Source organism: Camarhynchus parvulus, chromosome 18 (assembly GCF_901933205.1).
Source record: "Camarhynchus parvulus chromosome 18, STF_HiC, whole genome shotgun sequence".
NCBI classification, from domain to species: domain Eukaryota; kingdom Metazoa; phylum Chordata; class Aves; order Passeriformes; family Thraupidae; genus Camarhynchus; species Camarhynchus parvulus.
This window is the reverse complement of record NC_044588.1, coordinates 6,548,998-6,573,895: the sequence shown is the minus strand read 5'-3', so window position 1 is coordinate 6,573,895 and position 24,898 is coordinate 6,548,998. Positions and strand designations below refer to the sequence as shown.

Sequence of the window (24,898 nt, the reverse complement as noted above, 5' to 3'; positions counted from 1 at the left end):
ATCCCGGGGGGGCTGCAGGCATCCCCTGGCACCCCGACATCCCCAACATACCCTGGCACCCCGACATCCCCCAATATCCCCTGGCACCCCAATATGCCCTGGCACCTGCCTTCACCCCGGCATCCCCCAGCACCCCGACATCCCCAGCACCCCGACATCCCCTGGCACGCTGACATCCCCTGGCACCCTGACATCCCCATCAGCCTGACATCCCCTGGCACCATGCCATCCCCTGGCACCCCACCATCCCTCGACATCTCCCATCCCCGCCCGTGCCCGGCGCCGCCTGCTGCGGGGCTGTGCCCGCGGGCTCCCGGCAGCATCAGGCGGCGGTTGGAGGTTACGGTAACTGCCGTGGCGGTGCCGGTGCCGGTGGCGGGGAGCCCCGGGCAGGTGAGGGTGAGGAGGGTGAGGAATCCCTTCCTTTCCTTCTAATGTCACAGCTCCAGCCGTACTCGTGCTGCTGGAAATGGAGCGGCTGAAGGCAGAGGTTTTCCCCTGCTCTCAGCAAACCGGTGCCATGTCCTTGGCACGAGTGGCCCTGCTGTGCCCCTTGGAGCCTGGGGCTGTCACCTCCCGTGCTGACCCGTGCCCATCCCCCGGGTCTGTCACCTCCCGTGCCCATCCCGGGGCTGTCACCTCCCGTGCCCATCCTGGGGCTGTCACCTCCCGTGCTGATTCCCTGCTGTTTCCATAAGGAAGGAGCCCTCGCCACCACCCAGGGCAGGGGAGAGGGGGAAGAGAAGTCAGCCTGTCCCTCAGCCGCCGCTGCTGCCAGGTGCCCTGCAGAGCAGGAGTGCTCCCAGCGCTTTGCTGTGACTTGCACAGAGCCAAAGGGATGAGTTAGAAACCACCCAGCCCTTCCAGGGCACTGCTGGCAGCGGTGCTGTCCATGGCACCAAAACTCGAGCACTTCAGGAATGTAAATTCTGTTTTCCAGGTGGCTGAGCACCAGAACGTGCCTTTGGCCCCAAAGCACTGAGTACCCTGCCAGGAAGGTCCCGATGCAGGGGACAGCTCACCTTTGTCCCAGCTGGCGCAGATGTCACCATGGCCCCTGCGTCTCTCCCGTCAGGCTCTGATGGCAGCCAGCCCAAGGACTTCACTCGTGCCCTGCCATTCCAGCTGTCCATGGCCATCCTGGGTAAAGCTGCTCTGATTTTCCAGGGCTTTCCCCTAAGGGGAAGGAATGGTTTCCAGAGGGGATCAGCCAAGCTGTCCCTTTAACTTCCCAGGGCTTTTGGATCAGAAATCCCTGGATGCCTGCTCTGCTGTGAATGGTCACTGGGAGCTCCTGGTCAGGAGGGTCCGGGAGGACAAGGAGTGTCAGAGCACAGTCCAGAAGAACCTCCTGCAGATGCAGGTGGGACACCTGGGCTCCTGCCATTATTTTGCACTTTAAAACCAGGGGGTTTGCTGCTGCCCAAGCTGTTAAATGGAAATTGCTATACCAGAGGCTGCCCCCCAGCTCTGCCATGGTCCTTCCACCTCCAGCTGCAGAGCAAAGCCAGGTGACATTTCACACTGTCACAAGAACAGCTTTTAGTCTCCTTTACAGAGCCTGAGACTCTAAAAATGCATCCAAACATTCTTCAGGAAAGCAGACTTTGGTCACAATGAAAATTTCCAGAGGTTGGGGAGGTTGGGCAGAGCTACGACAGCTGCCAAGGCAGCTCAGGAATGAGCTCCACTTGCTCCACACAGGGCAAGGGAAATGCAAGGGGTCTGTGAGGAGCTGGGGGCCATGGCTGGAGCGCAGCAATGCAGAACTCCTGGGACAGGCCTGGCCTGGCCAGCAGGACCTGCCGCACAGCGAGGTGTGAAGGAGCCTCCCCCAAGAGGCAGTCTGGACTCAGCTCTGTGCTGGCCTTCACAAAAGGCTTCAAGGAAGGTTCCACAGGCTAAAAATGAATCTTGAGTGTTGACCGAGGTGTTCTGAGAGCCTCCCATCTCAGTGGGTTTGGATTCTGAATCAACCGAGTGCCTGCCAAAGATGAGATGAGCTCAAAATTTTGCTGCCTATTAAAAGCTTAAGACTAGAGTTTGGAAGAAATAATAAAAAGCAAATATTTTTCACCAGAAGTTAAACCTGAGGTAGATAGAGTGCTAAACGTAAGCCAGGTCTCAATGAGAGTGTGCAGTTCAGCCTTGCAGGGAGCCCCAGCATCCCGAGGAGAGCAGCAGCACGCCCTGCCAGCGTGGGCTCTGCAGTAACTCCTGCCTCTGTTGGTTTATTCCAGGAGTTGTGTCCTAGAAAAACCATGCCAAACTATGCTAAAAGAGTCGATGTGCAAATTCCCCAGTTAAACGATGAGGGTGAGGTCACTGAAGTGAAGGACAAGGAGCAGAAGAAGAGGCGTAAATCCAAGGTTTGTTGGATGCTGCATGTCAGTGTTTGGGGAGGAGAGAGGACAGCTCGTGGGAGACAGAACAGTGGATTTGGAACTGGTTCGTTCTTTCCCATTCTTGCCTTTGGATTGCCTGAGCAGTTCATAGGGACCAGGGCTTGCTCAGCACCTTCCCACATGGAGGGAGTTCGGGAGGCATTCCCAGACTTGTGCCCCATCCCCGTGTGTCCCCAGTCATGGCACAATCCTGGGGCCAGGGGCCTTCTTCCCTCAGAATAAAGGGTGCAGCTCTCAGGGCTTCCATTTATGCCACAGAACACGGCCTGGGAAAAACCCTGGACTAGGCAGGGTCTTGCTGCACTCTGGTTTTCCTTACTCTGGGCTCATCCCTAGAGCTGATAGGTTCAATACTATGGAATAATGCTGCATTCCTGCCTCTCTGAGTTACTTTTCCTTATTTCTCTTGCTACCAGACAGAGGATTTGGGTCTGCCCGAAGCCTATCGGGAACTGAAAACTGACAAGATTGAGTTGGAAGAGAGGAATGTCTTCTGTGGCCCCTACAAGACCTGTGTCCTCATGGAGCAGTGAGTAGAGTGCCCAGCTGTGGGACCAAGAGCAGCTCTAGGAAAGCTGTTCCATTGCCTGTGATCCTCCTGGATGGCTGGAGAAGGGTCCCTCAGCGTCAGTATTAAGAAATCTCAATTTTTTAAATAAAGGTGCCAAGATAAGCTGTTTTTAAAGGAATAAGGGTTGGTGTTCCATGATGTATCCCAAGGGATATGGGGCTGGGAGGAGCCCTCGCCCCTCTGCCCACCCTGAACCAAGGGGGATGTGCAGATTTAGGGGCTGTGGTGGTGCCCTGCAAAGGATTCACCGGCAGAGCTCTGCCTGCCATACCCAGCTGAAGGCAGGGCAGTGCTGAGCCTGGCCTGCAGCTGGCTAAAGCTCAGCCAGGCACTGTCCCTGGCAGGTGTGACAGGACAAGGAGAGCCCATTACAGCGGTGGGGACTGGGTGGCTGCTGGCAGCAGGAGGCTGAGGCTGCTCCGTGTGCCGGGAGGGAAGGAGGAGCTGCTGCTGCACGGCCACACTGGGTCTGCCAGAGCCCTGTGCCTCCGCGAGGACAGAGGGATCCTGCTCAGCAGCACCAGCCTGGAGCTCAGCATCAGGTGAGCTGGGGCTGTGCCAGGACACTCAGCCTGGAGCTCAGCATCAGGTGAGCTGGGGCTGTGCCAGGACACCCAGCCTGGAGCTCAGCATCAGGTGAGCTGGGGCTGTGCCAGGACACCCAGCCTGCCACAGTGAGGGGAGAGGGAGGGACAGGGTAAAACGTTAATGCTGAGCCTGACCTGACCACTGCAACTGCTCTGACACCTCAGTGGAACAGCTCCTGATTCTAACCTGGTGTGGGGAATAGAGTTGGGCACATTAAATAGGAAATAATAATGGAATTACATGGAAGCAACCTGAAGTTCTCCTCTCTGCAGGTGCTGGAATATTCACAGTGGGGCCTGTGTGAGAACCTTCACGGGTCACTATGCAACCATCACCTGCCTGCATTCCCACCAGGAGCACCTGGTGTCAGGAGCTGGGGATGGCATGGTGAAAGGTGAGAGCACTGGGAGCTGGGGATGGCATGGGGAAAGGTGAGAGCACTGGGAGCTGGGATGGCATGGGGAAAGGTGAGAGCACTGGGAGCTGGGATGGCATGGGGAAAGGTGAGAGAACTGGGAGCTGGGATGGCATGGGGAAAGGTGAGGGACAGGAGCACTGGGAGCTGGGATGGCATGGGGAAAGGTGAGGGACAGGAGCACTGGGAGCCCCCAGCCAGAGGGAATCACTGCAGAACCATGGGCAGGGGGCTGGGGGAGTGGCACACAGGGGGAAGGCTGTGAGACACACCTGGGGACATGTGCACACATAGTCTCTGATTGTGTCAGGGACTAAATTCTCATTATTTCTGCTTTTATTCAGAATTAATGGCTTTGTGGCTGTAATGCCATCCCAACTCTTGGGCAAGTGGTATCAACTTTCAGATTTGCCAGATGTTTCCTTATAGAATAAAGGTGAAAAAGATGTGCTTTTTCTGGACTTCACATTTAAATTGTTTGCCATGCAATTATGCTTTTTAAGCCAACACTCAGCTCCTCACAGAGCTGCAGGTACAAGGTGTGACTGTAATCCAATAGTATTTTCTAATGCATGTTGTACTCCCAAAACTCATCACTGGGGCAGATGCATTTTCAATTCTCTTCCTTGTTGCCCTAGCAGTGTGGAGCCTGGAGAGTGGGAAATGCCTCAGGACTCTGATGCACAGCAGCCCTGTGGGGGCAGTGAGGATGGACGGAGCCCACGTGGTCAGTGGGGGTCACCGAGGGCTGGTGAAGGTCTGGAGTGCTGAGACAGGGGCTCTGATCAAGGTGACTTTCCTCTGGGGTGGATATTTCTGTGCTAAATGGTCACCATTCTCTGCTAGTTCATCACAATTTTTTGCATTTGCCAAGGACTTTCTAAAAAAGAAAATAATCCCATCTAATAAAGATGGAAAAGGGATGTTATTCCATGCCAGGAGCTCAGCAGCAGCGCGCAGCCCAGAACATTTCAGTGACTATAAAACAATCACAGTTATCCATGGGGGGCACTGGTACAATAACACTATAAAACCATGTCAGGCTGGGGTCCTGGGACACCTCAGACAGATTTACACCCAGATTACTGATTGTGTTGCATCTTCCTCTTTCACTTTGCAGACATTAGAGAGGCACCGAGGCCCAGTTCTGTGCTTGTCCTTTGACCAGTGGCACCTCATCACAGGGAGCAGTGATGGATATGCCCTGGGATGGAGCATGCTGGGAAAATTTAGGAGATGCCTGATAGCTTTCTTCCATCCCAAGTAAGAATCAGATGTGTTTCAAGTTGCATTCAACAGTAGACTGAAACTGTACAGAAAAAGTGCCCCTTACAGGACCAGAAAATGCCTTAACTACCAGTCTGAGGATTTGAAATATCCCCACTTGCACCAGTCTTTATCTCAAAGGCTCTGTCAGGCACCCTGGGGTCACAAGCAGCATTTTCAGTTAAGACCTGGAACAACCTGAAATGCAAACCCACAACCCTTTATCACAAGCAGGCATGACTAAAGGCAGACAGAGCACAGTCCAATATTGCAAGGATCCCCCGCTGTGTGCCATGGGGTGTCACATCACCTGGGCAGGAATAGAGGTGGCCCAGTTTCATGCTGACCAACTGCGTGTTACGCCATCCTCTCAGACTTAAATTGTACCTAGAACTGTGAAAACTGGAGAATCGTATGGTTTTCATTGATTTTCCTGGACATAAAACTGAAATTTCAAATGCAGCAGATGGCCACGACCATATGGTTGCTATGGGGAGCATGGAATCACAGAATCCCAGGATGGTTTGGGTTGGAAGGGACCTTAAAGATCACCTCATTCCAACCCCCTGCCACGGGCAGGGACACCTTCCAGTGGCAGGATGCACGGGGCTGTTGGTTTGGACATGGAGTGATCCGAGAGGGCTCTGTCAGACCTTTGCAATGTCCTGACCAGCTCCTCAGTGCAGGCTGTTGCTGTGGCCAGAGCTCTGCTTCTCCTGCAGGCTGAAGGAGCTCGCTGACCATTTCTCCCTGTGCAAGCACCATGGAAGTGCCAACGGGCCTGGTGTGTTTTCAGGGAAGTGCTGTCCCTGGAGTTCCTGTACCTCAGAGTCATCAGCGGCTGTGCTGACGGATGCATTCGGATATTCAACTTCCTGACTGGCACCTGCCTCAGAGTGCTGGAGCCCAGCGGCAGCGGGGACCCCGTGTCTGCTCTCTGTGTCGCAGGAAACAGGTGGGTGACAGCAGCTGCCAGCAGGCTCTGGCCCAAATTTGGTAGATTACACTGAAATTTAAGGAACGGTGTGTTTTTCCTTCTCACAAATAACTTTTAAAGGGCTCCACTATTTATTAACTGCTTCAATAACCTGGTTTAGTTCACAGGGCTGAAAAGATTTCCTTAGTCTCTTCAGCAATGTACAATTTCTCTACAGATGAAGATACAGACCCAACTGTAAAGCTGAATTCAGAAATTCTTAGGAGGTTAGAAAATCAAGGCAATACCTGACAGTCCCTGCCTGTTCCCTGACCTACAGCCTCTTTGTAAAGGCCAATAACGAGAAATCCTTCCAGGTTCATTCACTTTTGCACCTCTAACTAAAGGTGGCTCCCAGCTTCTGTGGAAGCAATGGGTAAAACATTGCTGTGGTTTGAGGGCTGGGTTGGCCACGCTCTAAAACACAGCAATAAATGGGGAGCTATGAAGAAATTAATGCCATCCCAACCAGACCAGCACAGCCCTTCAATCCACACTTAGATGACCCTGACAATATGGTATTTATGGAATATGGAAGTTAGGTACTTCCACCCTTTAGCACTACTCTGATCTAGCTCTGTCCACTGCTGGAAATTTTCATCCTAATTATTTTCAAATTGATTTTGCCATGGAGCTGAATGAAAAGAGCACCAGAGACTCACACAGAGCACAAGTTAAAATGTGCGGTGTCTGATTGATGGGGTCAATTGCTGCTGCTCCTTCCAGGAGAGATGATGATCTCGGATCTGTTGGAGGCCCTGCGGTTTGTGCTGCCCCTCAGGCAGGACCTGCTCTGTCTGTGATTCCTGTGCTTTTACGGCTCTCCCTCTCCCTCCTGCAGGGTGGTGACCAACTCCCCCAGCAGGCTGCTGCTGCTCCAGTTCGAGGAGGTGGTGTGGGACTATTCCCTCCCTGCTGACAGGGAGGTGCCGAAGCAGGACAGGAGGTCCCAGAAGGGGAAGCGCCAGGGCACCAGTGCAGAGCAGCAGCGAGCTCCAGACAAGTCCCCAAAATCTCGCCAGGGACCAAAGAGCCGTGGAAGACCCAAAGGTATCACACTGAGCCTCTTCTTTTCTGGCTTTTCTAAACTGAGTTACAAACCAAGCAGCCACTGCCTCCAGCCCAGCCAATATTCAGACTGCTGTTGTCAAGAGCAGATGTGCTGTTCCATTTCAATGGTTCTGTCATTTTCTAGGCTTCTGTGAAAACTTTCTCCCTCTTTACAAGGGTTTGGTGTAACTTCAACACATTTCTCAAGATAGGCACTGTCATTTTCCAACTGAGTAAGACAGAAATCAGTAGTAGTATTCATATTCGCACAGCTGGTGGGCCTGGAAACACACTGCTGATTCAGGGCTTGAATTATTCATTGCAAACACCCGAGAAAGTGAGAGAACACCTACATGCAGGATCTGCCATCCCTGGGAAAGGCAACTGCCCAGAAACAGGCACCTTTTCAATTGTAACATAGTGATGTTATTTTGTTTTTAGTCAGAGCTATTCAATGCAGTGTGATGACAAACCCTCCAGCCACAAACTTGAGTATTGCAGATGAAGTGATGGGCTGGGAAGAGGTTCCTGCTGTCCAGGCCAGCAGATGCCAACTGATGCTCTGCTTGGTAAAAGACAGGACCCAGGGAATGGCTGGAGCTGGGCCAGGGAGGGTCAGGCTGGAGCTCAGGGAAAAGTTCTCCCCCAGAGGGTGCTGGCACTGCCCAGGCTCCCCAGGGAATGGGCACAGCCCCGAGGCTGCCAGAGCTCCAGGAGCCTTTGGACAGTGCTGCCAGGGATGGACAGGGTGGGGTTGTTGGGGGTCTGGGCAGGGCCAGCGGCTGCACTGGGTGATCCTGTTGGGTCCTTCCCAGCTCAGTTTGACTCTGTGCTCTGCAGTGTGTGGGAAAGCCTCTCAGCCCCAAATGTGTTGCTCTGTTTTGACTACAGGTGATGAAGCTGAACATGGCTCTGCTTCCCCTGCACCTGAGGAGGCAGAGGCCACTTTGGAGTGTGAGCTGCCCCAGAGAGACCCAAGGTCTCCCATGTCCCCTGACAAGTTCCTCCTGACAATCGGCACGCTGCAGAGCTCCTGCAAGGCCGGCGCAGGCAGCCGCAGCCCCAGCCTGCTCTCTGCGAGGGCCAGGGCAGCCCAGCAGCAGCGCCCCAGCGAGCTGCCGGTGCCCAGAACGGCCCTGCAGCACCAGGAGGAGCGGGCAGCCCAGCTCCGGCGTGCCAGGCTGCACAGCCACTTGCTGGCCATGGCAAAAATCTCAACTCCCTTTGAAACCAAAATGCTGCGGCTCAGGCTGGAGAACTCTTTGCACAGCACCGCTGTGAAATCCTCCATCCCTGCTCCCTGTGTTGTACGTCCCAAGTTCTGCGGCTCGCTGGGAGAAAGGAAAACACCCCGTGGCCCTGGGAAAGACACTCCTGGTCCCAAAGATGGGCATCAGCTCATCCATCTCTGCACAGCTTCTTCAGAGCTGATCCAACCAATGCCTGGCTCAGCTGCAGACATGAGGAATGGAGCTCCCAGGAGAATAAAGCCCTCCTGTGCCTACACTTCCCTCAGGGACAGCGGGTTCAGGCTCCTGACAGCAGAGCAGGAGCTGAATGAGGCAGCTGGGGCAGCTCAGCATCAGGCACAGCAGGCAAAGCCCACGGAAGACAAAGACAGAGCCAGAAGGAAAGCCTGGCTGAGGAAAATTAAAGGCCTACCTGTGGATTCCTTTACTGGGGAGAGGAAAACACCTGCTCCAGAACTTGGGCATAACACATTTATCTGAGGTGATCCCCAAGTCCAGCCAACAGCTACGACCTGGCGTTCTGGTATCCAGCTGAGTCTGCCATGTGGCTTTAAGTATAAAATACAGATATATTCATTTATGTAATTTAAATATGTTTAGTATATTTAAGTATACTCCCTGTGGTTTTAAGTGTAAAACACTGCCCCACTGTAAGTTTTCCTAAGACATACTGTTGGTATATTCAGCTATTTGTCAAGGCAGTGAATGGACTGAGCCCTCTTCTGGATGTAACTCCCTAAACCTGCTGTCATTACCAACATGGCACTGTCTGACACCAACACAGCTCAACCCTGTGAGAATAATAATAAAAACTTCCTATCAGAGCTTCTGTGGATTGATTAGGGTGCAGAAGCTGAAGATGTGTGGACTGAAATCCAATGGATCAGTGGCACAAAGTCTGCCAGGAGGCTGGTCACTGGGGGTTGATGCTGGGTCTGATTTTGTTTAACATCACCATTAATTAATACCCCGGACCATGGGCAGGGTGCCCTGAGGTGTCACTGACCCCAGAGAGGTGCTGCCATCCAGAGGCACCCAGCCAGGCTGGACAGAGCTGAGGGAACCCTGGGGAGATCCAGCAGGGAAGCTCCAGTGCTGCCCTGGGGAGGAACTGCCCCAGCCCCAGCACCTGTGGAAAGCAGCTTAGACTTCATTTCTATTCATTTCTATGAAATGCAGAATAGGGTAAGGGGTTCAATTTCCCCATTTCTGTGGATAAATGCCTACATGTACTTGACTGTGGAAGGTTTTCTGTCCATGGGGATGGAACTGGATGGTCTTTAAGGTTTCTTCCAACCCCAACTACTCTGTCATTTTGTGGTTTCCACTAATGCTGAGAACTTAACAGGATGACAAAAGCCTTTCTAGTATTTGAAAAAAGCTATTTATCTAGCTTTGAGTGTCTGGGCTGGCGTACCAAAAATCTGAGGTTTGAAAGATGCCAGTTCTGCCCATGGTCATGCCAAGGGGCTTTCAGCAGCTGTTCTAGTTTGAAAATAGAGTCTCTGAATCTCTCCCCACAGTGGGGCTGTGATTAGCGTTGGTTTGTTTAATTCAATGCCATCTTGGACTCGCAAACGCTGGGATGAAGCCAGTGAAAAGTGACCGCGGGGAGGCGGCAGCTGGCGCGGCGCGGGGACCGAGCCGCGGGGCGGCCGTGCCGGGCAGGACGGAGCGACGGATGATGGCAGCTCCGCCACACGATGGCAGCTCCCCGCAAGGAACGGGGATAAACCCACCCGGCTGCGGCCAAGGAACCGCGCCACAGCCCGCGGGAAACGCGTCCCTCACTAAAGCCCGGCGGAAAAACACCACGGAGGGGCTGGTTCCTTTTTGGCCATGACGAAGTGAGGAGGATCACAGGGTTCTGTTCAACTTGGAGTCCGTAAATCAGCACCTCCCTGCAGCTGCGGGCGCTCAGGCGCTAGCACCCCCGGATCCCCCCTCAGCCGGTGCCGGTCCCTCAGGGTCCCTCAGGATCCCCCGCTCCCCTCAGCCGGTGCCGGTCCCTCCGGATCCCCCCGCTCCCCTCAGCCGGTGCCGGCCCCTCAGGGTCCCTCAGGGTCCCCCCGGGTCCCCCCGCTCCCCTCAGGGCCGTTGGCGGTACCCGCCCCAGCCACGTCTCGCGCCCGGCCCCCGCTAGCGCGCACGCGCAGGGGGCGGAGCGGCCGTGCGGGGTCACGAGACGCGCCGTGATTGGTCCGCGGCCGTGACGCGCGCGGCGGGGCGGAAGTGGCGGCTCCGACCATGGTACGGGACCGGGACCGGGGGCTCGGGCGTGGGACACGGGACACGGGACATGGGACATGGGACACGGGACACAGCACCGGGAGCAGCATTCGGGCTGGGATCGGGATCGGGGGCTTGGGCATGGGACACGGCTCCGGGACCTCGGGACCGGAACCGGGGCCGGAGCAGGGGCCTGGGCAGGGATCACAGGATCCCGGAGCGGGACCCCCTTCCCACAGGTCCCGGGCGAGCTGCGGGGCTCGGAGGCGCTTCGTGCCCTGACAGGCCCGCCCGTCCGTACCAAGAGCCCCGCGGGGCTCCACGGCCGTGCCCGGCGCTGTGTGACCCGGCCGGTGTGTGACACGGACCGTGCCCGGCGCTGTGTGACACGGCCGGTGTGTGACACGGCCGGTGTGTGACACGGCCGGTGTGTGACACGGACCGTGCCTGGCGCTGTGTGACCCGGCCGGTGTGTGACACGGCCGGTGTGTGACACGGCCGGTGTGTGACACGGACCGTGCCCAGCACTGTGTGACACGGACGGTGTGTGACACGGACGGTGTGTGACACGGCCCGTGCCCGGCGCTGTGTGACACGGACAGAGCTGCTGGCACACGTGGTGTTCACAGGAGTCCCCGGACTAGGGAAGAGATGAGAATCTTGACTCCATGTTTCAGAAGGCTGATTTATTATTTTATGATATATATTATATTAAAAGAAAATGATATATTGAAACCATACTAAAAGAACAGAAGAAAGGATTTCATCAGAAGGCTAGCAAGGAAAGAAAAAAAGTGATAATAAAGTCGACACAGGTGGCTGTCATTGGTCATCAAGTAAAAACAATTTCACGTGCTGGGTAAACAGCTCTGCAAATCACATTCCAAAGCAGCAAAACATGGAGAAGCTGAAACTTCCCAGCTTCTCAGGAGAAAAGATCCTAATGAAAGGATTTTTCATAAAATATGTCTGTGACAGGCACCCACAGCTGGTGTTACCGGGCCAGGTGTGCCAGGGCCAGGTGTGCCAGGGCCAGGTGTCCCAGGGCCAGGTGCTCCTTGCACACCTGGGAGCAGCAGGGTTTGTGATCAGCTCAGGGGCTCAGCCCAGCTGCAGCTCACCAATCTGGGCCCTGATGAGCATTTCTGAGATCACACTGTAGGCTTGTGTGTGGCTAAATCTTCACGTTCTTCCCAAATGGACTGTGGTCCTGAGGTGCCTCTGGTTTTCTGGGTGATGAACACTGTCTCAGGCTGACATTGAAAACTGTTTCATTTTTCTCCTGTAACCCTTTGCCTCTGCTCCCCCCCTCAGGACAGCAGTGATGACATTGAAGATGTGTCTCTCTTTGATGCAGACGATGATGTATCCAGGAGATCCAAAAAGTCAAAAATAAGGTTGGTGGTGACAGGGGGAGTTTCTGGAATGTCTCTGCCTTGTGTCAGCTCCCAGGCAGTTATTTCCCATATTTCCAGGACACTGGGTTTGTGTTACAATGCTGACCCTTACCCTGGCAATGTCACTTGTCTGCAGGAGCTGTGACTGTCCTGTCCTTCATTCCAGGCACCCAGTGGCATCATTTTTCCACTTGTTCTTCCGAGTCAGTGCCATCGTTGTTTACCTGCTCTGTGAGCTCCTAACCAGCAGCTTCATTGCCTGCATGGTGACCATCATCCTCCTCCTGTCCTGTGACTTCTGGGCTGTAAAGGTGAGTTCCCTTGTGCTTTTTGTTGTCTTTGCCTTGCCGTGTAAAAATAACTGCCAGTGATGCTCATGTCTCAGAAAAGTCATTTATTTGTGCCTCTCCCACAAAATCACCACCCTCAAGTGCTGGGGTGGATTGCAGAGTGTTGTGAAATAAACTCTGACATCTCTGTGCACTTGATTCCTTTGGAAAGTGCAGTGGAGAGCCTTTGTTAGACTCCCTTTGGAGGCAGCACAGGCTTTGTTAGCAGCTCAGAAGCAGCACAGATCCGCTGGATCTCTGAGGAATGGCTTGTTGTGGCTCTCATTGTCCCAGTGTGAGGCACACAGGCACTGTGGAAAGCAGCAGCCTGGCCCTGAGCTGTGGCAGGAGGGTTCTTTGGCAGAGGAGCCAGGGCTCACGGGTTCTGCTCTCTTCCAGAACGTCACAGGGCGGCTCATGGTCGGCCTTCGCTGGTGGAACCAGGTGGATGATGATGGCAGAAGTCACTGGGTGTTTGAGGCCAGGAAGGTTGGTGATTTGGTTCTTGTACTCCTGTCTGCTTTACGAACCCCCTGGTGGTTGGTGGTGCTGCTGGAGAGGGGGAATTGCACAGGGAACATCTGCTGGCAGCCACAGATCTGTGCAGGCTGCTTTGGGGGGGATGAGCTTTCTGATTGTTGAGTTATTAAAAAGTTCTCATGATGGATTGAGCTGGCTTAATATAAGTAATGTAAGTCTGTGGGTTTTGGAGGTAGGAAATGACTCCTTTGGCTGTTTCTAAGCTTTGTAACTGAACCATGCAGGAAATGTCATTTTTCTGAAATTACCCTTCTAGCCCCAGGCATTTCAAGAGGTTTTGATGCTGCTGCCTGCATCTGAAAGAAAATGGAAAAGATTCCCTTAAGGGGAAACACTTCCTGTTGCAGAGATGTCTTTGTGTGATGTGGAAATCAGTCCTGGAAGCACCCAGTGCTGTTGTGTGGAGGGAAATCCCAGGGAATATGGGGTTGCTGCCCTGGTTTTAAGGATGTGGGATCTGTAGGATGGAGCAGCCTGGTCACTGCCATTTCCTTTCTGTTTCAGGGGTCAGCACAAGGGGGTAAAACCTCATCTGAAGCAGAGTCCCGAATTTTCTGGCTAGGCCTGATCACCTGCCCCATGATCTGGGTGATCTTTGCCTTCAGTGCTCTCTTCTCTTTCAAAGTGAAGTGGTTGGTGAGTGCCCCCTGAGCTGCACTCTGGCTCTGCCCTGTCTGAGCCAGGGGCTGCCAGCTGCTGATGCTTTTCCCTGTCCCAGGCAGTGGTGGTGATGGGGGTGGTGCTGCAGGGAGCCAACCTCTACGGCTACATCAGGTGTAAAGTTGGCAGCAGGAAGAACCTGACCAGCATAGCAACCAACTACCTGGGGAAGCAGTTCCTGCGGCAGGTGAGGCCTCCAGGGGTCTGGGATCCCTGGGGAAAGCAAAGGGGCTCGTTGGTGTTGTGAGCTGTGCAGTGGGACCCTGCCCGCACTGCTGCTGGAGAGCCTGAGCCCCGTTAATTAAGGCTCAGAGCACTGCTAATTGCTGTCACCCAGTGCTGTGGAACTGGCTGGTGCCATGGGTCCATGCCATGGGAATTACTGGAATGTGACTGCTGTGCTGGGAGTTACACCAGGCTGACAGGGCTGCCACTGCCCTCTGTGCTCTCTCCCACCCCCACCCAGCTCTTCCAGCACTCCTGTTCTCCCCCAGCTCTGGGTTTGCTCCTTGCAGGAAAGGGAGCAAATGTTCCAGCAGGAGCAGCCACCCCAGTTCCACCCCACTGCTGCCTTTTCTGGCCGTATTGATGACCCTGGCAGAGGTATTTTGGCTGCCACAGGTTCACAGATATTTGCTGTAATTGCTGCCATCAGTGTGTTCGGAAGCTCAAACACTGGTGACCTGTCTTGGCACTCTGTGCTGGGCCCTTCCCCTTCTTGGTTTCTCCTGAATTCCTGTACCCTGGCAGGGGTTACCCAGGTGCCCAGGCCAGTCTCAGGCTCTGGCAGAAATGAATGTGTTTGCCCCAAAATCCCAGCAGTGGCTCACAGAGTTCTCCTGCCCTCTTTGATCTTGCCTCCTGCAGACCATGGCTACAGAGGACCAAGCAGCATCCTGAGTGTGGTGGGAGCCTCCAGCCAGGCTGCATTCCCAGCAGTGACCAACACAGAAGTTGCTCTGACCAATTTGGGAGCTGCACACAAGGTGTGAATCAAAAGAAGTAAATAAATTTTGCAAGACTTGAGGTTAACACTCCTGGCAACTTATATTCCATTTTCCACTAGCAGTTTGTGTTTAAGTCTTCTCTTTAGTTTGATTAACAAGAATTAATTTGCTTAAACTTTAAATTAAAAGATAGCCTGAGTGGGTTTCATAGAGGTTTAGAACTACTGGATGAGTTAAAAAAAATTGCTGGAGAGTCTTCAGAAAAGCCATGTACAAGCCAAGCCTTGGGAACTCTCCTGCTCCTTCAGCACTTGGTGCCTGGCTGCTTTCAGCTGTGGGCTTTCAGGTTTGGCTCTTGGAGGTTGTTGCTGCACTATAAAGAGTGACTTTTTGGCCCTGCATCCCTGACTGTGTGACTGGAATGGCACTGAGTGGCTGCAGTGAGGGGCATCTGAAGGAAATGGAGCTGCTGGAAGATCCCTGAGGTCCCATGGCAGCTGCAGAAGGTGACCTGTGAGCTGGCCCTGGTTTCTGAAGCCTTCACAGACCTGGAGAACATCCTAAAGCCCTGGATCTGTGGGATCCCTGCAGGGCTGTGAGAGCAGCCTTGTGTGCCTGGCCTGTCACCCTGAGGCTGTGTGGTGTCCTGCAGGGGACCCTGGGGCCATGGCCTGTCCTGGAGGGGACCCTGGGGCCATGGCCAGTCCTGGAGGGGACCCTGGGGCCATGGCCTGCCCTGGAGGGGACCCTGGGGCCATGGGGCTGCTCCTCAGACCAGCAGGGTGTGGGGATGGGAGTTCCTGGCACAGGGGTGGCACTGGCAGGGTGTCACCCTCCTGCAGAGCCCTCCGTGCTGTCCCTGAGCTGGGGAGAGCCCAGCTGGGTGCCAGTGCTCACAGGGGTGGCACTGCTGTGTGTGAGCTCACCCCTGCACAGGGAGCAGCTCAGCTCCTTCTCTGGGCTCTGCCCTGAGCTTGTGCTTCCACAGCAGCAGGTGCTGAACGTTCTGGGTCAGGATTGTGACTGAAGAATTCACATGATGGTTTCTTTCTGACTCCTGTGTGCTGTGCATTGTGGGGTTGCATTACCCCGGTTCCTCTCCCTGTGCTCTGCAGTACTGGCAGCTGTACGTTTGTTAGCTCTGATTGATACCTTCCTTTTGTAAATACGTATTTATAAAATCTTGAAATTAAAATGCTGCTTTGTTTAACCAGCCCAGACATCCCTTCTGTGGTTCATTGCTCAGCTTCATTTCCTCCCTGTGTCCTTGTCAGGCACCTTTAGCAGGGGTTTAATGTCCATTTAAACTGTTCCTGCAGCTCTGGCACAGTTCTGTCAGCCAGGGCTCTGCAGTTTTCCCTGGGCAAGCTCTGCCCCAGCTGCTGGAGCTGTCAGCACACAGAGCTGAAGTCGCTGTCTCCCCAGGGCTCCTCTCCTTTGGAGGGCGCTCAGAGGTGCCCTTTGCTCAGTCCCACATGCACCAGAGGAACTTCAGTGCCCATTTCCATCCAAGGGATCAGGCACTTTTAGGGCATCAATGTGAGGAGGCCAAATTCAGTCCAACCCCCAAGTGGAGACCCCTCAGTGGGTCCTGCAGGGAGGAGTGGGAATCCTTCCTGCTCCAGCCCAGGCAGCCCCTGGGTGCTGCTGGCACAGCTCCAACCACGAGCTGCTGCTTCTAAAATGTGTTAAAAGCTTTGGGCGCAATGTTTATTCACCTGCTGCCAAAGCTCCCCCCAGACTCCTGGAAAACAGGGCTTTTCTGGAAGTTGCAGTTTATTTAACCAAGGACAGAGGCATTTCTTAGTAGGTGCCTTTAAATAGAGCCTTCTTTGGGCTATTTTTAGCTCTTGGCAAACATTCAGGCTTTTGGCTTCTGAGAAACTGGCAGTTTATTGCATTCCTGTCATGGATCAGAACCAAATTTCTTATCTCTGCTGCAGCTGGGTGTGAGTCTGGTTTGATTCTCACTCGCTGTGTGCTGGGGTTTCCTGCGGAGCAGGAAGTGGGAGTTGCCTCAGAGCAGAGAAATTCTCTGAATGTGCTTTTTTCCACAAGCCCCAGGACTCCACACAGAGCCAGCTTCTTCAGCATCAGCTGGGTAATTAATGCTGGCCCCACCTCGGACCTGGGTGGGGCTGAGTTGGAGGGTTTAGAGAGCAGAAATACTATATAATAATAATAATAATAATAATAATAATAATAATAATAATAATAATAATAATAATAATAATAATAATTACTCTTTGCTCTGAAATAGTGAAATCTGGCTGGGATGGTGCAAGCACAGCTGGAAGCTGTGATACTCCCCAGAATATTTGCCACAGCCACGCTGAGGTTCTTCAGCTGATTGTTCTCTCCCTGAACCCTGCTCTGCACAAATCCCAGCAGTTTTCTCACATGGGAGTTGGATTTCTGCTCTGCTGTTCCTCACATTCCTCCAAGAATCCTCAACAACCACCAGGATCACACTTGCCCCGTCCCACCCATCCGGCACCGGGAGAACCATCAGTCTGGGGATTAATTGCTCCCTGAGTTCATCCCCGAGCCCTCTGCACTCCTCCTGGAGACCCCCAGGGCCCGTGGAGTCGTTCCTCTGGGTTGTCCCTCTCTGTGTCACCAAGCTCCTTCCGTTTAGTTCGCTTTGGGTGAGCTCTGTAGTTTTCTCCTCCTTTTTTCCTCAGCCCCGACACTGTAAACAGCTCCATGGTAACCCCGGCGCCCTGAGTCACCGAGCGGTTCTGTGGGACCCAGGGCAGGGGAGGGCTCAGCTCTGACTCACCCGTCCCTCCCGAGGGCAGCCCTGCCGGCCCGCCCTGTTTTACGGCTGGTGTCACTCTGTCCCAGCGGGACCTCTGTGTGTGTCCCCTGTCCCCTCTCCTCCAAGGTTAAAACTCACCTCCGTTTCTTTCACCGGTACCTGGATTATGTTTTGTGCTTGTTGGAGCCCTCCCTCACACCCAGACCCTGCTGTGGAAGGAATCTGGGTCACCTCTGCTCTTGGGAACTCCAGACCTCCTTCCCAGCACCTGAGAGCCCTCTGGTCCAGCTGTGGGCGGAGCTCCCAACCCAAACCCTCACCCAAAATCTCCTTGGATGAGGAAAAAACAATTTCCCGGCCTTTTGTGGGCCCTTCATTTCTCGTGTTTTAAGTTGCAGGGTTGTGCCCAAAAGTGTGGGTTAGTTAGGACTGGACTGGATGGAGATGGGGACAGGGACTTGGCCTGGGTCCTGCTCCATCCTGGTGGGAGCTGGGGCAGGGCTGGGCGCAGGTGGAGTTCTGGGATGGGGAGCCTCACCAGGCACCCCCAGGCACCTGTGGGGTTCAGCCTGACCTCCTCCAGCCCCTGGGCAGCTGCCCCACCTGGGACAGCCCCGATCCCCAGCACGGTGAGAAAAGGCAGGAGCGGGAACACCCTGGGGCATTTTCCTTTGGTTTGCAGCAGGATGGGGAGGGCAGCACCCCCTGGGCTGTGGCCAGGCTGGGCAGCCTCAGGGGACATCAGGGACATTTGGGGGACATCGGGACATCAGGGACATCAGGACCATTTGGGGGACATCAGGGACATCAGGGACATCAGGGACCTCAGGGACATCAGGACCATTTGGGGGACGTCAGGGACATCAAGGACATCAGGGCCATTTGGGGGACATCAGGGACATCAGGGACATCAGGGATCTCAGGGCTATTTGGGGGACATCAGGACATCAAGGACATCAAGGGCCATTTGGGGGACATCAGGGACATCAGGGCCATTTCGGGGACATCAGGGCCATTTGGGGGACATCAGGGACATCAGGGCCCTGCTGTACGGGCAGCAGCAGCAGCAGCAGCGAACATCTGGAGCCGCACAGCTGGGCTGCCCTGCCCTGGCTCCCCCCGGGCTCGGACCCGCGCTCCCCCCCAGCCCTCTCCTCTCCAGGCCCGCACGGCAGCAGAGGGAGCCCTTGGGCTGTGCTTTAAAGAACAATTAAATAAATAATCATTTAAAACCGAGCCGAGAACGTTTCCAGGTCGGGCTTGCTGGGAACGAGTGCCGGGATCAATCCTGAGCCCTGAGAGGCGCCAGAGCCACCTGCGGGCGTGGCACTGCCCTGGGCACGGTGCCACCTACCGCTCCTCCCGTGACAAACAGGGTGACAAACAGGGGACAAACAGGGGGACAAACAGGGGGACAAACAGGGGGGACAAACAGGGGGGACAAACAGGGGGATGGGCACCAGGACCGGGCCCGGGCAGGGACAGAGCGGGATGTGAGGGATATAACGGGAACATGATTCACTGCTCCCCTTACAGGGGTGGGAGCAGCCCTGCAGCTGGAAAAAGGCAGCAGAAGGTGAATTTGCTGCCAGCTCTGTGTGTGGGGGACGGGCTGCCTGGGCTGGCTGCTCAAACAGCCCTCGGGCCCGCCCCGATTTGGGGGAATAAGCTGTGATTTAATAAATGATCCCTGGGAAACGATTCGGCCAAGGCCTCAGGTGGAAATTAAAAATCAGAGTCCAAATGGCCAAAGGAGGATTTTCCATCTGCATCTGAGTCTGCAAGCAAGTACAGGCATTTGCAGGAAGAGCTGTCATCCTGCAAGGATTTCTGAAAAAAAAAAGAGAAAGTCCAGGCAGAGAATGACAAATGGGAGTGGGTGGGAATGGGCTGATCCATGGGCTGATCCCTGGGCTGATCCATGGATTGATCTATGGGTTGATCCATGGGCTGATCCCTGGGCTGATCCATGGGCTGATTTGGGATGGATTATGCATTTTTGAACTTCAGTGCCTGCTTAACTTAGGCTCAACACCAGCCAGGGTGTGGAAGCAGCGGAGCCTTGCAATTCCCTCAGGGAATAACTCCCAGCTCTGCCCCCTGAGCATCTTCCTCCGGCCGGGAGCATCCCCAGCCCCAGATGTGAACCCACAGCTCAGGTCTCTCCTGCTCGAAATATGTACCAGGAGGAAATTCCAGCCCTGGCCCCTCTTGGCAGAGCTCTCGGCTCTGCTCTCGTGGTTTGAGCTGCAGGACCTCTGACTTCCAGCTGCAAAAATCCTGCAGTTACACAAGAGGAAGCAGTGCAGCTCATGTGCACGGGAATCATCCCGTGTGCCGGGGCTGGGCGCCATCTGTGTGACCCTTCCCGGGGTCGGGGCAGAGACATTCCGTCTTCCCTGTGTCATTCTGAGTAAAAAGCCAAACCCTTGCTGCTGCTTGCAGCCCTGGCAGGCGCTGGGCCCGCGGGGGACGCTCGGAGCTGTTTTCCTAAAATGTGATTGAGCAACGCCCAACGCGTCCAGCCCGGAGCCGCCGGGGACGAGCCGGGGCCTTCAAGGAAAGGGAATAAAAAATGAGCCCAGCTCGAGGGCTGGGACCTTGGAAGGCTGCAGGAGTCACAGCTGCGAGGGGAAACGGTGACAATCTCAGTCTGGAGGGAATTGGAAGCATGGACATGGATCCAAGCTGTGGGAGCACTGCCGGGACACTGTGAGATGTGGAATTTATGGAAATTCATTGCCATTCCTGACCTGTATTTGCTGGGAGCTGAACAGTGTCACTCACCGACGTTCTGGGAGGGATACACAGGGAAATGCCCGTGGAGCCACCTCCGAGTCATTTCTTCCCCAGGATTACATCCAAGAGGTCTCACCAGAGTCCCAGAAAATCCCTTTCCATGCAGTATGACACACATTCCTCCTCCTGTGCCTGCTGAAGGGACCCGCAGGGCTGGGCTGAGCTCTGGGGGGTTCCCAGGGCTCTTGGGTGGGATTGCTCAGCCATGCCCAGCTCCACGTGGCCTTTCCTTGTCACCCTGATTTTTTAAGATTTTCTAAACCTTCTGACGTTTACGTTCTTGTAACGAACTTTCTCACACACTTTCTGTAAATAACTCATTGTTTTGCATTCTTTTATGGCGGAGGAGAAATTCGATGGACTGGTGGTTTGTCCAGTGCCATTGGAGAGGAGGCACTGTCACCCTCCAACCCACTGTCACTTTTGGAGAACTATAAATGTTGGAGTCAGATAATAAAATTCCTTTTTTTTTCTTCACCTTGAGAGCAGCAGTGTGTGCTCGTGTTCTTTCATGTCGTACAGTGACATTTCCTCGCAGGAGAGCCGAGCTGGGGCACCGACCTGCACTGACCCCAGCCCTCCCTGGGCTGCTCCTGCTCCGTGGGATGCACAGGACAGCCCAGCACTGAGGATGGGCAGAGGGTGGGAGGAGATAAGGAGATAAGAGCATCTCCGGGAAATCTGAGTCACCCCGGCGCGGTGGGAGCTGTCCCAGGGCTCCACTCTCCCCGCACACCCCAAAGGCACCTGGAAAGGAGCCCAGCCCCAGGGAGGGCCATGCCGAGGGTCCAGCTCTGCAGGGACAGGGGTTGGGTGGAAGTGACACCGAGTTTGGCCCCGCGTGGCCGGATTCCTGTCACACCAGGAATGCCCTTGGCTCCCTGTCCTGCAAGGCGCTTCCCAGGGCAGGGGGCTCCCAGAGGAAGGGATTAATCATTTCCAGGAATGTTTGATGAGTGGGAGCTCCTGGAATGCTCCTCGGTGCTGGATGTGTTTCCCTTTGGGGCTGTTGGAGCCAGGGCTGTTTCCCCGAGTGCAGGTGCCTCATCCCCATGGCAGCCGTCTTCCCCGAGCTCCCTGACAGGACCTGTGCCCAGTCTGTCCCAGAGTAACCACAAAGCAAACCCCTCCTTTTGCCTGTTCTGAACCTGCACCCCCTGCTCTCATCAGCACGGCCTCAGGGGCTCTCTGGGACCTTGGCAGCTGCTCCCCTCAGCCCCTGCTGCTCTCATCCCCCTGGGCCGGGCCAGCAGCATCCCCTGAGCAGGAAACTGCAGTTTTCCAGGGGGAATAACCTCATGCTCAGCTCTGATCCCTTTTCTCCCCTTGTCCCTGAGCTGGGGGAGCTGGCTGCACCCTCAGCCCTCGTTCCCAGCTCCAGCTCCGGGCAGGGACACGCTGGGGCCGGGGCAGGAGTGAGCTCAGCCGGAGCTGCCGGCCCGGCAGGATCGGCAGCCAAAGCTGCTTTATTTACAGGGCTCTGTTCAAACTGTCAGCGAGCAGGGGCTCAGCTGCAGGAGCACCCCCGGAAAGAGGGATGGAGGTGCCAGGAGCTGCCAGGGATGGGGACGGAGATGCTGACAGCTCGTGTGACCCCCGCCAGCTCTGCCCACCCGTGCGGGAGCTGCCCCGGGCACGGATCAGCCCCGCTCCCGGCGCTGCTTTGGGTGGAGCTCCTCGGCTCGATTGCATCTGTTGGTTTCTCCCGCTGCCTTTTTGGGAGCATCCTCCCATGCTGTCCCACCTCGGCCCATTCCAGCTCCACCCTCTGCCCCGGCCCCTCCCGCTCTCTGATTGCAGCGCTCAGGATCGCGATTGTGAAAATCCGCCCCAAAATCCGATAAAAATGTGCTGTGCCTCCTCCGTGCGCGGCTCCGCCTCCCCTCCTGGGGACACGGCGGGGTCACTGCCTGTCCCCGCGGGGTGACACCGCTTTGGGCAGTGACACCGCTTTGGGCACTGCCAGCGCCGTGCCCCGGGCTCGGGGGTCACCGTCTGTCCCCAGGGCTGAGGAGTGACACTGCTTTGGGCAGTGACACCTCTCTGGGCAGTGACACCGCTCTAGGCAGTGACACGGCTCTGGCACTGCCAGCGCTATCCGGGCTCGGAGGTCACCTCCTGTCACCTCCTGTCCCCGGGGGTGAGCAGTGACACCGCTCTGGGCAGTGACAGTGACACCGCTCTGGGCAGTGACAGTGACACGGCTCTGGGCAGTGACACGGCTCTGGGCAGTGACAGTGACAGGGCTCCGGGCAGTGACACGGCTCCGGGCAGTGACACGGCTCTGGGCAGTGACAGTGACACGGCTCTGGGCAGTGACAGTGACAGGGCTCCGGGCAGTGACACCGCTCCTGGGCAGTGACAGTGACAGGGCTCCGGGCAGTGACACGGCTCTGGGCAGTGACACCGCTTTGGGCAGTGACAGTGACACGGCTCCGGGCAGTGACACCGCTCTGGGCAGTGACAGTGACACGGCTCTGGGCAGTGACACCGCTCTGGGCAGTGACAGTGACAGGGCTCCGGGCAGTGACACCGCTCCTGGGCAGTGACAGTGACAGGGCTCCGGGCAGTGACACGGCTCTGGGCAGTGACACCGCTTTGGGCAGTGACAGTGACACGGCTCCGGGCAGTGACACCGCTCTGGGCAGTGACACGGCTCTGGCACTGCCAGCGCTGTCCCCGGGCCCGCAGCAGGGCGGGCGGTGTCTGGGTGGTCCAGCCGCCCCTCCCTGCCCCAGGCAGCCCCCGAGGGAGGCTCTCGTGGCACACAGGCTCCATTACACACTTCCCAGGCTCGCTGCTCGCTGCCAGAGACGTTACTCAACGCAGACTCCGCCAGCGGCCAAATCCCCTCCGAGAGAGAGCGGCCGGCAGGAATTTCACCCGCGCCCCGCGGGGAGCCCTCGGCACCTGCGGCAGGTGCAAATCTGCTCCTGCCACGAGGGTTTCGGTGGGCAAACCTCTGTCCTGTGCCTGCAGGGACGGCACAGACGGGGCTGCAGGGAGAGCTGGTCCCCTCCTGTCCCCTCGTGTGCCCCACACGGGCACCGGGAGGGCAAGCACGGCACCCCGGGCAGCGCTCCCCGAGCCCTGCGGAAGGAGGATCAGAGACAGCATGAAATCCCTGGAATCCCCTGGTGACCGGGCTCCTCCTGCCATTCCTCCTAAGGAGCAAACTGGAAGCTCTGGGAGGCATCACAAGCTCCAGTTTTTGTTGAAAAAAGCAAACTGGAAGCTCTGGGAGGGATCACAAGTTCCCCAAGGCTTTGCGCAGAAAGCCTCCATGAGGTCACCCCATCCCTGCTCTGGCAAAACCTCTCCCCCTGTGGATCTTCTGTGCAGGCTGGAATCTGCCCTGAATGCAGCTGCAGCTCCTGGGGCTGGGCTGGAAGATTTTACAACACACGGAGATAAAAGCAGAATGTTCAGAAGGGCCTGTGAGGTGACACACGAGCCGCACTGACCAGGGCAGTGCCCGTGCCTGTGCCAGCGCTGCTCTGCCCCCTCTGCAGGGACAGCACCCGGGCATGGGCTCAGAGCCAGGCCAGCAGCACCTGGGCTGTTATTTCATGGTTAGGACCTGGGAGCAGCTTTTGTAGGACCCAGGACACTGGGGATTCCTGTAGGGTTCGTGCCAGCCGCCCAGGAAAAGGCACATCCTGGTGGAGAGGGACAGAAACACTGGGACAGACAGACGAGGCTGTACCGGGGCCGTGCACGGCACAACAGAGACAGCCAGGCTGGTTTTCGGCAGGTTTCCTAGGGAAATGAGGTGGGAGCACCGAGTGCCTGTGCCCTGGGAGCCCCCGAGCACCTGGCTGACCCAGCCGGAGCCCAGCAAAGGAGGAATCACCTGAGAACCCAAAAACCCCTTCTAGGATGTGCGGGGGTGCCTGGGGCCGGGCTCAGCTGGTGGCCCTGATTGAGGGGTGGCTCTGGGGGATAAAAGCGGCTGGGCTGGGCGTCCCCCTTAACGGGGCTGGGGGCGCTTTGTTCTGTCACCGGCGCCCGGCACCGGCCGCGTTCCTGGGCGGGGCCCGGGTTCCAGCAGCCGGTGCCCTGCCCCGTGCTCGGCTGCGGCATCCAGGTACCGGGGAGGGGGGAACGGGGCTGGGGAGGCTGGCACGGGCTGGGGAGGCTGGCACGGGCTGGCACCCGGAGAACGGAGCGGGCAGCCGAGCCTGGGGAGCCGAGCCCGGGCAGCGACAGAGAGGGCACGAGAAAGGAGCCCCAGGGAGTGTCCGCAGCCCGGCCCGTGGCCCTGCCCAGCTCCCAGCCCAGCTGTGCCGTGTCCAGCAGCATCCCAGACCCCGCTGCAGCCAGGCTGGATGGGACTGCGGCTCCCAGCACGGCTCCTGACTGGACGGACTGGGAATTTCCCTTCATAACCTGGGTTTAAGGAGGGTGGGGCTGAAATATCCATCACCACCTCCAACCCTGGCTTTTCTTTAGACTTTGCCACCTGGCTGTGCTTTCCAGGGCCCTGAGCTCTGTGTGCAGCATCCAACACCCCATGGGAGGCTCCAGGGCTTTCCTTGGGCTCAGCTGCGCTCCCGAGCCAGGCAGGCGAGGGCCAGAACATGGATGGTGCTTGTTCTGTACTGCTCCAGGGGGCTTTGGGAGAAATGGGCCCTGGTGTCCCTGCTGGCCTCCCTGCCCGGGTTGGTCACAGACCCAGCGAGTCTGACCCTCTGAACGCCAGGGGAAGGGCCCAA

General features: G+C 56.3%; 2 protein-coding genes across 2 annotated transcripts; both read left to right on the top strand.

The window, feature by feature from the left end:
• The first annotated feature begins 1,050 nt into the window (after positions 1 to 1,050).
• LOC115911185 (F-box/WD repeat-containing protein 10-like) lies at positions 1,051 to 9,001 on the top strand. The gene is made up of 11 exons (XM_030961973.1): positions 1,051 to 1,144; positions 1,236 to 1,363; positions 2,241 to 2,369; positions 2,822 to 2,934; positions 3,321 to 3,518; positions 3,837 to 3,958; positions 4,621 to 4,769; positions 5,100 to 5,242; positions 6,042 to 6,200; positions 7,063 to 7,271; positions 8,163 to 9,001. The coding sequence occupies exons 1-11, from the start codon at positions 1,051 to 1,053 to the stop codon at positions 8,999 to 9,001; spliced, it is 2,283 nt and encodes a 760-aa protein (XP_030817833.1).
• Positions 9,002 to 10,709: 1,708 nt separating this feature from the next.
• On the top strand, positions 10,710 to 15,836 carry LOC115911206 (Golgi apparatus membrane protein TVP23 homolog B-like). Its single transcript, XM_030962017.1, has 7 exons — positions 10,710 to 10,771; positions 12,065 to 12,147; positions 12,314 to 12,458; positions 12,876 to 12,965; positions 13,521 to 13,652; positions 13,735 to 13,863; positions 14,544 to 15,836. Exons 1-7 carry the CDS (start codon positions 10,769 to 10,771, stop codon positions 14,574 to 14,576), a joined length of 615 nt encoding a protein of 204 aa, XP_030817877.1. The 5' UTR covers positions 10,710 to 10,768; the 3' UTR covers positions 14,577 to 15,836.
• The last annotated feature ends 9,062 nt before the right edge of the window (positions 15,837 to 24,898 follow it).

Excerpts from the sequence above, each read along its gene's own strand:
- LOC115911206 (XM_030962017.1), top strand. Across the intron at positions 12,459-12,875 it reads GTGACTTCTGGGCTGTAAAG|AACGTCACAGGGCGGCTCAT; the intron begins GTGAGTTCCCTT and ends GCTCTCTTCCAG. Across the intron at positions 13,864-14,543 it reads GGAAGCAGTTCCTGCGGCAG|ACCATGGCTACAGAGGACCA; the intron begins GTGAGGCCTCCA and ends TGCCTCCTGCAG.
- LOC115911185 (XM_030961973.1), top strand. The coding sequence starts at position 1,051 with ATGGCCCCTGCGTCTCTCCCGTCAGGCTCTGATGGCAGCCAGCCCAAG. Across the intron at positions 3,959-4,620 it reads TGGGGATGGCATGGTGAAAG|TGTGGAGCCTGGAGAGTGGG; the intron begins GTGAGAGCACTG and ends TTGCCCTAGCAG. Across the intron at positions 4,770-5,099 it reads AGACAGGGGCTCTGATCAAG|ACATTAGAGAGGCACCGAGG; the intron begins GTGACTTTCCTC and ends TTCACTTTGCAG.